This window comes from Felis catus, chromosome A3 (genome assembly GCF_018350175.1).
Source record: "Felis catus isolate Fca126 chromosome A3, F.catus_Fca126_mat1.0, whole genome shotgun sequence".
NCBI lineage: Eukaryota > Metazoa > Chordata > Mammalia > Carnivora > Felidae > Felis > Felis catus.
The window spans coordinates 108,437,877-108,451,132 of record NC_058370.1 but is presented as its reverse complement, the minus strand read 5'-3'; the positions used below and the strand labels follow the sequence as shown (position 1 = coordinate 108,451,132).

At 45.7% G+C, this 13,256-nt stretch overlaps 1 protein-coding gene across 3 annotated transcripts in view; it reads right to left on the bottom strand.

Moving 5' to 3' along the window:
• The window catches only part of SOS1 (SOS Ras/Rac guanine nucleotide exchange factor 1), a 152,201-nt gene extending 146,949 nt beyond the window's left edge, over positions 1-5,252 (bottom strand). For all 3 annotated transcript variants that reach the window (XM_011281161.4, XM_011281162.4, XM_011281163.4), the window contains exon 1: positions 5,018-5,252. In XM_011281161.4, the coding sequence (XP_011279463.1) occupies positions 5,018-5,104 (87 nt within the window). In that variant the 5' untranslated portion in view covers positions 5,105-5,252. The remainder of the gene's footprint in view (positions 1-5,017) is intronic.
• Between the last annotated feature and the right edge of the window lie 8,004 nt (positions 5,253-13,256).

Below are 13,256 nucleotides of genomic sequence, written 5' to 3'. Positions count from 1 at the left end.
ACAAGGCCCAGGACTGAGGAGTCTCTACTCCAACTCCTTCTTTCTTTGATTTTTTTAAACATAGGGGTTTTTTTGTTTTGTTTTAAAGTGTTTATTTTGAGAGAGAGAGAGAGAGAGGGATAGTGAGCAGGGGATGGGCAGAGAGAAGGGGACAAGCAGGCTTCACATTGTCAGCACAGAGCGTGATGTGGGGTTCGATCCCACGAACTGTGAGATCATGACCTGAGCCGAAGCCAAAAGTCTGACACGTAACCGACTGAGCCCCCCAGGCGCCCCTCCAACTTCTTCCTTCTTCATCCCCTTGAACCAGTCCTTCCCCTGCTCTTCTCCTACACACTATTGCCCACTCCTCTCCCTCCCCATCCAGGTCTAATGACAGCCCTATTTCAGTCTTACCTCTGATTTTCAGTAGGTGGCTTTATCTACTTTTAACACCTTCACTGATGTACAACTGACATTCAACAAATTGCACATATCTGAGCTGTAAATCTGCTAAATTTTAATGTATGTATATATCCGTGAAATTATCAGCACAATCAACAAATGAACATAAAAGCCTCCCCCTAAAACCACCGCTCACTTGCTCCTTGTCGTTGTAGATAAGTTTGCAATTTCTAGAATTTTATGTAATAGAATTATACAGTATATACTCTTTTTTTGACCTGGTTTCTTTCATTCAGCTGAACTATTTTTTGAGATTCAATCATATTGTCATGTGTATCAATAATTCATTCCTTTTTATTACCCAGTAGTATTCCAATGTATGGCTATTTCACAATTTGTTTATTCTTTCACCTGTTAATGGACATTTGGATTGTTTCCTCTTTTTTTGCTGAAGAGAACTGTCATGAACAGAATCCTTGTATAAGTCTTTGTATGGATAAAGACTTCATCTATTCTTTTTTTTTTTTTAACGTTTATTCTTTGAGAGAGAGAGACGTTTATTCATTCTTTGAGAGAGAGAGAGAGAGAGAGCACGAGCAGGGGAGGGGCAGAGAGAGGGAGACACAAAATCTGAAGCAGGTTCCAGGCTCTGAGCTGTCAGCACAGAGCCTGATGTGGGTCTTGAACTCACAAACCACGTGATCATGACCTGAGCTGAAGTCAGACGCTCAACCGACTGAGCCACCCAGGCGCCTCCGAGGCTTCATTTATTCTTAAGGCTTTACCTCCACCCCTGGAAGTTCCAAATTTGCGGTGGCAGATACCAGTGACAACTGCCAGCTTGACAAGTCCACCTGGATAAGCCGAAAGGACTTTTGAATCAACGTGTCTAAAACTCATCTCTTTATGCCACTCTCTCCATCACAACGGTTTCTTCTCCATCCTCTGTTCTGACAAAAAGCACACAAACCAGAACTTAGGGACTCTTCCTGCTCTCTTACCACTTGCCCTACTCACTGAGGGAGTGACTGGGTCCTGTCAATTCTACCTTTAAACATCTCTCAAAATCCATCCCTAAGTTTCCAACCGAGTTCAAATGCATCCTTAATTCAAATGCATAGTATCTCTTGACTGGACTATTAAACTAGCCTTCTAACTTTTCTCCTTACCTCAGGTCTCATTCTTCTCCAATCCATTTTCTATTCTCTGGCCAAAGTGAATTTTCTAAAATTCCAATCTGATGTTACTCCCCTATTCCTCAATGACTTTCATCCTCTCAAGATAAAATTCAAACTCCTTAGCTTAACATTTAAAAAACTTCTCTCGAAACCAGTTTCCTATCCAAACTCATCCTCTGCCACTTCCCACTGTGCTCTGACTTAGTCGTTTCTGGATGATGTCATACCTTTTTATTCTTAGTGCCGAGGGCAATGCTTGGTCTGTAGTAAGCATGATATATTTGTGCAATAGACAAGATAGGACTTAGACTGAGAGAGGTAGTGGGACACTCTGGGCATATTCAGGAAAAGTAGTAGTCCAGTCTGGCTGAAGCATAAAGAATATGAAAGACCATGGTGGGCAATCCAGCCAGGAAAGCAGGATGAAGCCAGATCACTGATCACCATCAATTCTCTGCTAATGACCGTACACCGCATCCTGTGCCCTCAAAAGATATCGTTAGTTCTGAGCAAGAGTGCAACGTGTTCAGATGTGTACTAGAACTTCTGAAATTTGAAAAATAGATACGGGAAAGGTGAGGCGCAGTAAACTAGTTAAGGTGCTATCACAGTAGTCTAGGAAAGAGGACTCAAGGGGCGCCTGGGTGGCTCAGTCGGTTAAGCGTCCGACTTCAGCCAGGTCACGATCTCGCGGTCCGTGAGTTCGAGCCCTGCGTTGGGCTCTGGGCTGACGGCTCAGAGCCTGGAGCCTGCTTACAATTCTGTGTCTCCCTCTCTCTCTGCCCCTCCCCCGTTCATGCTCTGTCTCTCTGTCTCAAAAATAAATAAACGTTAAAAAAAAAAAAAAAAGGAAAGAGGACTCAAGAGTAGGAGGGAACAGATTAGAAGAATGTGTCAAAGGGAATAAACCTACAGGCCATGCTGGGTTTGGGCAGTAATGTAAGAGAGAGAAGTCCGAGACGACTCCAAAGTTTTTAACCAAATAAACAACAATAAAGCCGTCAAGAGGAATTTTTTTTAATGGTCAGTGAAGGAGGAAACAGATGATGTAGTTTGGGTATTCCGCCACCCATTCATTCAAGCAACGGAAGTTCCTACTAGGTGTCAGGCACTGTATGCATGAAGGATAAAATGAGGGTAAAATATCATTCCTGTTCTCAAGACCATCTAATCTAGTTGTGGGATGAGGCAGACAAGTGAATAGGAACTTACAATTTATTATTAAGTGCTAGGCTTCAGTGCTAAAAGAAAATGAAGACTATCCAACTCAGCCCTGAGGATTTGAGAAAACACCTGAGGTCAAGTGAGTCCAGAAGGAGGAGTAGTGTTAGGCCAGGCACAGGGCAGTCCAGGGGTAGAGAATAACATGACAACAGAGCCTCAGGTAAAAGAGCTCAAGTTGGGCACATCCGCAATAGTGCATTAAGTCTAAAGGAAGAGTTCAAGATAAGGAGAGCAGGCAGGTGCAAATGCAGGTTCTGAGCTCCCAAGAGTACATCCAGATATGAAATTGTATTCTCAACCTCATCTTAGGTGGAGCAGAATCATCACCAGTGGCTATCTTAAATAAGAATTAGAAGAACCTATCGGCTGGATTGTGTATGCTCCCACCTCCTCCCATCACTTGTGTCCTGCAAGAGGATCTCTGCATATGGTTAAGGCTGTTTTTGCAAATAAGCAAAGAGGACTGAGGGGACCTTGGCAAATGGGAGATACATGTCCAGTCTAAAGAAGGAAGCCATTTACTCAGCTCCAGCAGTTTATTGTCTTGCCCAGTGGGGAAAGGCCCTCCTATTCTTCAAGAAAAGCTGAAAATTCGGATTTGAACATCTCCCACTTTTAAATAGTGGCAACTAATTACATTAAAAGTAAAACAACAGGGTGCCGGCCAAACAAAATGCTTCTGTAGACAGATTTCAGCAAGGGGCACCAGGGTGGCAGAGTCAGACCTGGTCGGCCAACTCTTGGAATGCTCTTTCGACTACTTCACAGTACCCTCACAACTGACAGAGTATCTTGATGGTTCCCTGGAACAGGAGTTGTTTGCTCTTAAGCAAAACAGCCCCAAACTGATGGTGTTTTGAGTTCTTCTGTATGTTCGCAACAATTTTTTGGTCTCCTCCCCACTCCACTCCCACCTCTGCCAGAACCGGGCTTCGGACAGGACTGAGACCTCCTACTCCCCTATTATAAGCTAAGACGCCAAGCTTGCAGGTAAAGCAAAAGTAAAAAGAGATCCCTGATGGAGTTTCTAATGAATAAGGTATGTAAGGAAGATGGCATCTCTTTGGTTTTCTTAGAAAACAGTATCACGGAGACGTTTGATGTCACTTAAGGGAAAAAGTCAGTAACTTACACCTGAAAAAAATGAGCAAATTCTGCTAACACACTAAATAGTTTCCACTGTAAGTCTCCAAGGAGGGGGAGGAGGGCAAAAGGGAAAGTAAAAGTTGCTGGCCTTTGGGAAACATCAGGCACCTTTTAAGACACAGTTTCTTTTCAAAGTATACATGTTCAGAACAAAAGGTACATCATAATCTCAACTCTCAGTAGGAGCTAAAATACATTTTAATAACATAAAACGTTCTTTGAGCAACAACAAATTGGACTTCAATCTCCACAGAAAAGGTAAAAGGGAAACAAAATATACGGATTGTTTTTATCTTCAAACACAGTTTCTAGTGTTGTAATGTATTTACTAACTCACAATGTTGCTTTAGAAGCTTTTAAAATGTAGCAACATTTCCTACTACTACTAAAACATTTAAAAGCAAAGATCATGGAGCATACAACTTTAGATAACAAGGTGGCAAAGCTGAAGACACAGAGAAAGGTTAAAAATTTCAATCAACAGCCCGAAAGATAGTACCAAGACTCTAAACAACAACAAAAGTGGCATGTGCATCCGCCCCTGTGAATCGGAGGAGCGGGGGAATTCAGGGGAATGAAGAGCGATTACAGAGGGCGAGCAAAGCAGGCCGTGTTCCCGCTGGCAAGCGAGCTCTGCAATTACTTAGAGCAAGCATTATGGCTAGAGCATTCTTGAGCCCACTAAAACCAGCATACTGGACACCTAAAACCGGAGGCTGACAGCAGCTCCAGGGTAAGACCGAGAAGGCGGAAAAGTGGCCTGCTGTGACCTCCACTGAAAACTGAGCCTCCTCCAACTCTCATCTCGGAATCGGGGACAGGACATTAACCTCTCGGGAGGCTGTTTTATTCGGACAAACTCTGCCTGGCTTGCCGCGGCCTTCCCACACACCGGGTGAATGTCAACACGGAGCCAGCGAGTGTGGGGGAACCTCTCAGCGTGCGCGGTCCTTTCTGGGAGGCGGCGAGACCGGGAAGAAAGACGGCCTTGCGCGCGCCCCGCCTCCCCAGCCCTTCCACAGCCCCGGCCCCGCGCCCTAGCGGGGGCTGCAAGCCGGGAAGCGGGGGTCCCGCGCGCTCCTCACCTTTTTCAGCGCCGGCACCAGCAGCCCCCGCCACTTGGGTGCGTTCTCCTCGCTGAAAAACTCGTACGGCAGCTGCTGCGCCTGCATGGTGCCCCCGGGGCGCCTCTGGGCGGGGAGAGGGGCGGCGGCGGCGGCCGGGCCGGGGAGCCGCGAGAGGGCGAGCTCGCAGCACCGAACAGGGCCGCGGCCCCACCGGACGGCCCGGCCCCCTCGGGGCGCCGCGCGGCCGGGCTAGCCCTGGAGAGGGGGCTGAGGGGCGAGGCTCGCGCCCGGCCACCCACCCGACACGGGCACCAGCCGCGGAGAGCGAACGCAGCCCGGAGGCGGCGGCGGCGGCATCCCGCACCACCGCCCCGGGGCCGGGCCCCCCCCCCACCCCTTCCCGGCCCGCCGGCGCCGCCCCGGGCTGCCCTCCGCCGCGGCCGCCGCCCGCCGGGGCTACGCTCCCGGGCCCGGCCTGGCCCCGCGGCGGAGCCGGCGGCTGGGGGAGGGCGTGCGGAGGGAAGCTCCGGCCGCGGAGCCCGCTCCGCGCAGCGGCGACCCCGAAACGCGAGCGGCCCGAGGCGGAGCGGGCCCGGGGGGTAGCGGGGGAGGGGAAAGGCCCGAGGTCGTCGTTGGAGGATCTGGCTGCCCGGAGGTGCCGCCGCGGCCGCCGCCGACGCCGGTGTAGCGCTCGAGCTTCCTACTAGCGAACTGAACCTGCTGGCTACTGAGCATGCGCTGCCGAGCAGGGCCGGTTCGCTCCGGGTTTTCCTGCTCCCCAGCGAAGGAGGAGGGAAGCGCGAGCGAGGAAGGGCGCCCCGGAGGACTGCAGGGGAGGAGCGAAAGGGCCCCAAGAAGTCGAACCCGGGCCTTCCGGGTGGGGTGCGAGCTACGGGGAAGCGGCCCCCATTGTGTGGTTGGGCCGCGAGGAATCCCACCTCTCTTTTGGCGTCTCTGGGCCTGTAGTTTCGGAAAGGGGCGTGTATGTGTGTACTTTGTTCCTGAACACGAAGATAAGAACTGCCCAGAGCATGCAATGTATAGTAAACAGACTGGACAAAAGATAGGTGCCTTTCTAACGAAACCTACTGCTCAATATTTGTCCGGTAATAGAAACGATTGCAGTGTTTCCGATTAGTCTTTCCACATCACCAGGAATAAAATGCGTACCTGCAGTATAGATTTTGTGTGTGCGTTTCAAATTCAGTATGTTCATCTCTCAAGCCCACTTAAATTTGAACTCCAATAACCACTGACCTCAGTGGAAATTGAGACCTCTCTTGCAGCTCCCAGATCCCTGAGCACCTTACTTATGTCCCTCTCAGGGCATTTAGTTTATCTGTTTTGTAATCTCTCCAGGCTCTTTCAAATAGATAGCAAACTCCTGGAAGGCAGATCTTTTTCACTAAGGGCTCTACACAGAATAGACACTTAGTGAATGTTTGAGGAGTGCTAAATGAGCATTATCTACAAGTTGTTCATCTCAGTGGTACGGTGCAGCTGGCCCTCATGGTTTACCATTAAGCACTTTTTGAGCACAATCTCATTTAATAGTCATAGAATCCTATTGTTTTCATTTAACAGATGAGGAGACAGCGTAGAGAATTAGCCTTGGTTGAAGCTGATATTGTTCAGCTATTTCAGAGAACAATACCCAGGATCACGTGGATGAAAAATGTTTAAGCAGTGGTTCTTAATCTCTACAAGATCTCTTTACAAATCTCATAATAAAAGTCTTAGGTCCTTCCCTTTTAAAATGTACACACATGGTTTACATTTTAATATCCTTCACGCTTTCAAAGTATTTAGAATGGCATTTTGAAAATCATACATACACCCTCTGGGTAAGACGAGATAGAGGAACCATAGCTTTGAGTGGAGTTAGGGTAGGAGAAGGGGGACTCAGAGGAAAGGGACTCCATGTCAGCCATCTTCAAATATCTGATATCAAAGGATTAATATAGAAAAAATCGTATGATATGTAGGGGTGGCTGGGTGGCTCAGTCAGTTAAGCATCTGACTATTGATCTAGGCTGAGGTCATGATCTCACAGTTGGTGAGACCCACAAAGCCTGCATTTGGCTGTTTACATTCTCAACCTTTTCTTACCATTCTCAACCTTGTCTCACCACACTCCAGGCACATTGGCCTTCTGTCTATTCCTAGAAAACAGCAACCTCTTTCCTGCGCAGGTGCTTTGCTCTTCCCTCAGCCTGAAACTCACTCTGCTCCTAACTGTTCACTTGGCTGGTTAGAAACGTCACCACCTCCAAGAGGCCTTCTCTGATCACGCTAAATTCCCACCTATATGTTGTTACCATAAACCTTGGTTAGTCCCTTGCTAGCATCATCACGGCCACTAGAATATACTGCAAGAGATCAACCTACTTCATCATTACATCCCCAGGACCTACAGTACTTGGTACACGATAGATGCTCAAGACAAGCTAATCACAGTTGTCCCAGGAAGCGGGGCTGTGCGGATAAAAACGGTACATTCATTCACTTGGGACGTCGGGGTTAACAGGCTGGACTTGTTGACCTCCGAGATCCCTGACAACTTGGGAGCCTCTGATTTGACTGCAGAGGTAAACAAGCCCTAAGAAACAGGGATTACAGCCCGTCATGGGCATGCTTAGCAGCCGGGACAGGTTTTCACTAGTTTGGACATTTGGGCCGCAAACTGAGACCAAGCAGCTGGAGGAAAATTGCAGTGGAGAGGCTCGACGCTTTTCAGCTGAGAGACCTGGGCTCGGCACCGCTAAGGTCGGGGAGCAATCGAGCCCCTCTGTGCCATTTGGTTGTATCTCTTGGCACAAAACACCTATGGGCGTGCAGCCATTATAGACAACCGTGGCGGACTCAAAAACGCGCTAGTGGAGACGTGAAAACTCCCGGGGCCCTCAGCGTTAACCGCCGACAGTGGCTGGCGGCGGCGCAGGCGCAAAAGCTCCCTTCGCGCCCCTCCTCGGCGCTAACAAGCCTAGTGCCAGAGCGGACGTGACGCACGGGGGCGCGTCCAGACGAACCAGCCGAGGCCCGAGTGGGACGCGTCCAGGCGTGCTAGCCGAGTTCCGAGAGTGTCGCGACGGGATCAGGGCAGCGGGGCAGGGGGCGGGGAGGGTGTCGGGTCCAGCGGCGCGCCCCCTGCAGGCGGCAGTGCTCTTTGCCCTGCTCCGCCTCTGGACGCAGCCACAGGGTTCCCTTCCTCGCTGTGTCCTCAATTGTCTTCCCGAAGCAAATTTCAGGTCCGGTTACTCTCCTGTTCAGGAGCCTTCACTGCCCTCCCAGGATAAAGTCCGAAGTCCTTAGCTCTGTATTCAGGACCTTGCACAATCAGGCTATTCCTTATCTTTCCAGCTCTATCTCACTTAAAGTGAACGACTGTTGCCTCCTATTAACCCATCCTTTTCTCTGTTTCCTGCCTATGCTGCTCCGTCCGCCTGGCGTGTCCATAACCGTTTTTCTTTTCAGTCCCTCCTGTCACAGCTTCACCCCATCTCCCATATAGGCACTCACCAAGGAACTCTTTTCCACGCTGTTGTTTCAGCGCAAATGCCGCCTTTTCTCTGAAGTCTTTCCTAGCCCCCATTCAGGACTCTTCCCCCCCAAACTTTAGAACCCACTAGGCATAAGAAACAGCAGTTTCAGGAGCATATCCTCCCTTTATGCTTCAACTCCCCCTTTCTTCCCAGCCTTTACTTTCAATTCCACTTCTCCAAATAGTATGTCCTTCGAAAATACAGCAGAGAAAATAGTGGCTGATAAAACTCCTGGATACCCACATTTTATCACCTTTAGTTACAACTTGGATTTCCTCCGTTTCCATCTCTCTCTCCCTCTCCCTCTCTCTCTCTTGCAAAGATGGTGGGGAGCAAGGTAGGTACAATTAGAAGAAATGGTCGAAAGGTCTCTAAGATCTATGGGACTGTTCCTGGCACTTGTTTTTGAAAGATTTCCACAGAGTCGAGTTGTTTTACAAAAATCTCTTTACAGTTGGTTCAAGTTATAGTGGCACCTCAAACCGATTGCATCCCAGTCCCATGCAACTTCAATCAAATTCCCAACAGAGTTGCCATGAAACTTGATTAACTGATTCTAAAATGTATATGGAATAACAAACAAAACAAAACAAAACCCTAGTTCTTCTATCAAACAAAAGGTAAGAAAACATACCAGGTATGAAGACTATTACACAGCTAGAGTAATTAAAACTATGTGGTGTCAGCACAGGAACAGACAACAAACCAATGGATCAATAAAGGGCCAAATATATATAGAAACTTGATTTATGACACAGCAACCATTGCAGATGATTGGGGAAGGGATATTACTGTTCAATAAATGAAATATGGGCAATTGACAAATACATATAGAAAAAATGAAATTCTACCCCCAACTCACACCCGGCACAAAACAATCCCACGTGGATGAAACTTTTTAAACATAAAAAACAAAACTATAAAATTTTGAGAAGGAAATATGGAATATCTTCATAAGCTCATCATAGGAAAAGATTTCTTAAATAAGACACAAAAACACAAACCATAAATTTAAGGTTTGATAAATTTGACTTCATTAAAATTAAGAACTTCTGTAAACCAAAACATAACATTAAAAAGTGAAAGGACAAGGGCTGCCTGGCTGGCCCAGTTGGTAGAGAATATGACTCTTGATCTTCGAGTCAGGTCATGAGTGTGAGCCCCATATTGGGCGTTCAGTTTACTTTTTTTTTTTTTCTTTTTTTTTTTTTTTTTTTTTTAATTTTTTTTTTTTTCAACGTTTATTTATTTTTGGGACAGAGAGAGACAGAGCATGAACGGGGGAGGGGCAGAGAGAGAGGGAGACACAGAATCGGAAACAGGCTCCAGGCTCTGAGCCATCAGCCCAGAGCCTGATGCGGGGCTCGAACTCACAGACCGCGAGATCGTGACCTGGCTGAAGTCGGACGCTTAACCGACTGCGCCACCCAGGCGCCCCTCAGTTTACTTTTTTAAAAAAAGTGAAAGGACAAGCCTAAGTTAAGTAGGAGAGACTGGTTGCAACTCACATAACCAAAAAAGAATTAGTATTCAGAACATGTAGTTTCCTTTAAAGGAACTGACGATGGCTACATGCTCACCTCATTACCAATCAGGAAATGTCAAGTTAAAACCACGGTGAAATACTATGTCATCGCCATTGAATTGGCAAAAATTTTAACGTTGCAGAATACTAAGCTTTGGCAAGATGTAAAGCAATTGAAATTCTCATCCACGACTGTGTGAAAATAAACAAATACACAACTTTAGATAACTGTTTCTTAAAAGGTGAACATAGGCATGTCCTACATAAACTACTATAGATATATTCCCATAGTATATATATTCCAGAGAAAACTCCTCACTTAACTGTAAGAGTGTAAACAGTAGAATGGGTAAACAAATTGTGGAATATTAGACATCTGTGAAAATGAATGAACTACAGCCATACAACATTCCTATAGACTGAATGTTTATGTTCTCTTCAAAATTTGTATGTTGAATCTTAATCTCCATTGTGATGGTATTTGGAGGTGGGATTTGGGGGAAGTGAGTAGATCATGAGGGTGGAACCATCATGTATAGGATTAGTGCTAAAATAAAAGAGACCTCAGAGAGGTTCCTCACCGTTTCCACCATGTGAGAAGGAGAGAGAAGACAGTTATCTATGAACCGGAAGCAGGCTCTCACCTGTTGGCACCTTGATATTTGACTTCCCCGTCTCTAGAACTGTGAGAAATAAATTTCTGTTGTTTGAAAGCCACCATGTATGGTATTTTGTTATAACAATCCCAACAAACTAAGGCGCGCATCAACATAGATGAACCTTTAAAAAAAGAACACTGAGGGGCGCCTGGATGGCTCAGTCGGTTAAGCGGCCGACTTTGGCTCAGGTCATGATCTCACGGTCCGTGAGTTCGAGCCCCACGTCGGGCTCTGTGCTGACAGCTCAGAGCCTGGAGCCTGTTTCAGATTCTGTGTCTCCCTCTCTCTGACCCTCCCCCGTTCATGCTCTGTCTCTCTCTGTCTCAAAAATAAATAAACGTTAAAAAAATAATTAAAAAAAAAAAAGAACACTGATAATATAGAAATGTGCCTTGTGAACCTCCAAAGAGGAGGGCAGGGGGAACACTGGGAAAGAGAGAAATCTACCCACTCTATGATTCATTATATAAAATGCAAAAAATAAGTAGAAGTGAGTTGTGTGTTATTTTTTGTGATACCCAACCTGCATGATGGCCCAATGAGCCTTACCTCCTGCTATTCCTGCCCTGGTATAGACACCACTCCCACACTGCCAGACAATCCTATTCAATAGTCAGTCTGTAAAATAGGACTTAGAAGAAATTGTATATGCGGCTTCTGAGGCTAAGTCTTAAACAACATTGTGACTTTAGTCTGTCTCTCTCTCTCTCTCTCAAATTTCTCATTCTAGAAGTAGCCATGTTATGGAAGCGAAATCAAGAAACCCTATGGAGGAGCCCACACTGCAAGAAACTGTGGCCTCCTGCCATCAGCACATGAATGAACCATCTTGGAAACTGATCCCTCACCCCAGTAAGGCCTTCAGATAACTGGAAACTGTTTAATATTTTGACGGCAAATTTTCAGAGATTCTGAGCCAGAACTACTCAAATAATCCATTTCTAAATTCTTGATTCTCAAAAACTGTGAGATAATAAATATATGTTGTTTTAAACCACGAAGTTTCAGGGTAATATGTTAAGCGATATTAGAAAACTAATATTTTTATGGATACATACACAAGTGTGAAATTATAGCACAATATTAAATTAATACCTGATTCATAAAGGTAGTTATGAGAGATGTACAGATATGAAGAGACTTTAAGATATATTGTTAATTGTAGGAAAAAAGAGTATAGAACAGCGTTTGTAATTGGGAAGGTTTTATACAAGTACCTATTGAGAAACTGGTAATATTCTCTTTCTTTTTTTCAAATTTTAAAAAATATTTATTTATTTTTGAGGGACAGAGACACAGAGCAAGGGCAGGGGAGGGGCAGAGAGAGAGGGAGACACAGAATCTGAAGCAGGCTTCAGGCTCTGAGCTGTCAGCACAGACCTCAATACGGGGATCGAATTCATGAACCCTGAGATCGTGACCTGAGCTTAAGTTGGACACCTAACCAACTGAGCCACCCAGCCACCCCGTGTAAAGTTCTATTTCTAACCTGAGTAGTATATATACGCAGATATTTGTCTTATTGTTTAAAAATTTACACACATATGCCCCTTTTTGTATGCATGATATGTTATAAATACATGCTACACGCCAAGGAGGCATGAAGGCCACAAAGGACCAATATAGAGAGAGCAAAGCGAATTTATAGACAGTTCTGAACAGGATGGTGACAGACTCAGAAACACACTTACAAAATAAAAACTACCTGCTCATGAGTATAGATCAGAGTTGGAAGGGGCTAGAAGTAAGCACAAGTAAGCAGCAGTTTAAAGACAAACCAGGGGCACCTGGGTGCCTCTGTCGGTTAAGCATCTGACTTTTGATTTTGACTCAGGTCATGATCTCACAGTTTGTGAGACTGAGCCCCGCGTTCGGCTCTGCACTGATATCGAGGAGCCTGCCTGGGATTCTCTCTCTGCCTCTCCCCAACTCGCTCTTGCTCTAAACAAACAAACAAACAAATAAATCATTAAAAAATCATAAAGACAAACCATTATGAAGCATCTGTACTGACTGCCAGTTTTTTTCTCCTCTCACCGTCAACAAAAGGTTAACATCTCCAAAGCTTCTCAGTCTCAGGTAATAATGGTTAGAGGAGCAACGGAGGAGAGATAAGAGCTACTCAGGTTAACCAACTCAGTCCTTTATTGCTCTTTGTTGCCTTAAGCAAATTACTTAATATCTATTGTAACAACTTGTATAATTTATGTCCAGAGGAACTCCATCAGCCAAGCACCTGCTGTACAGGGAGTTCCATATCTGAATATGATGAACCATGATATGTAATTGAAAGATACTCAAAGGTTATTTTTTAAAATCATTTGGCATTTTAAGTTCCAAATAAGTAATATATTCACATGATTCAAAAAGCGTCTTTTTCACCCTGGCCACAAGCTGCAGTGCTTCTTTCTCCCCTATTCCCTAACAGGTAACAGTTTTCATTAATATCTTATTTATTGTGCCAGAGATGCTCCATGCAAACACAAGCAAGCACAAATATAGATTTCTTAACAAAAAAGTTTCCAGATAGT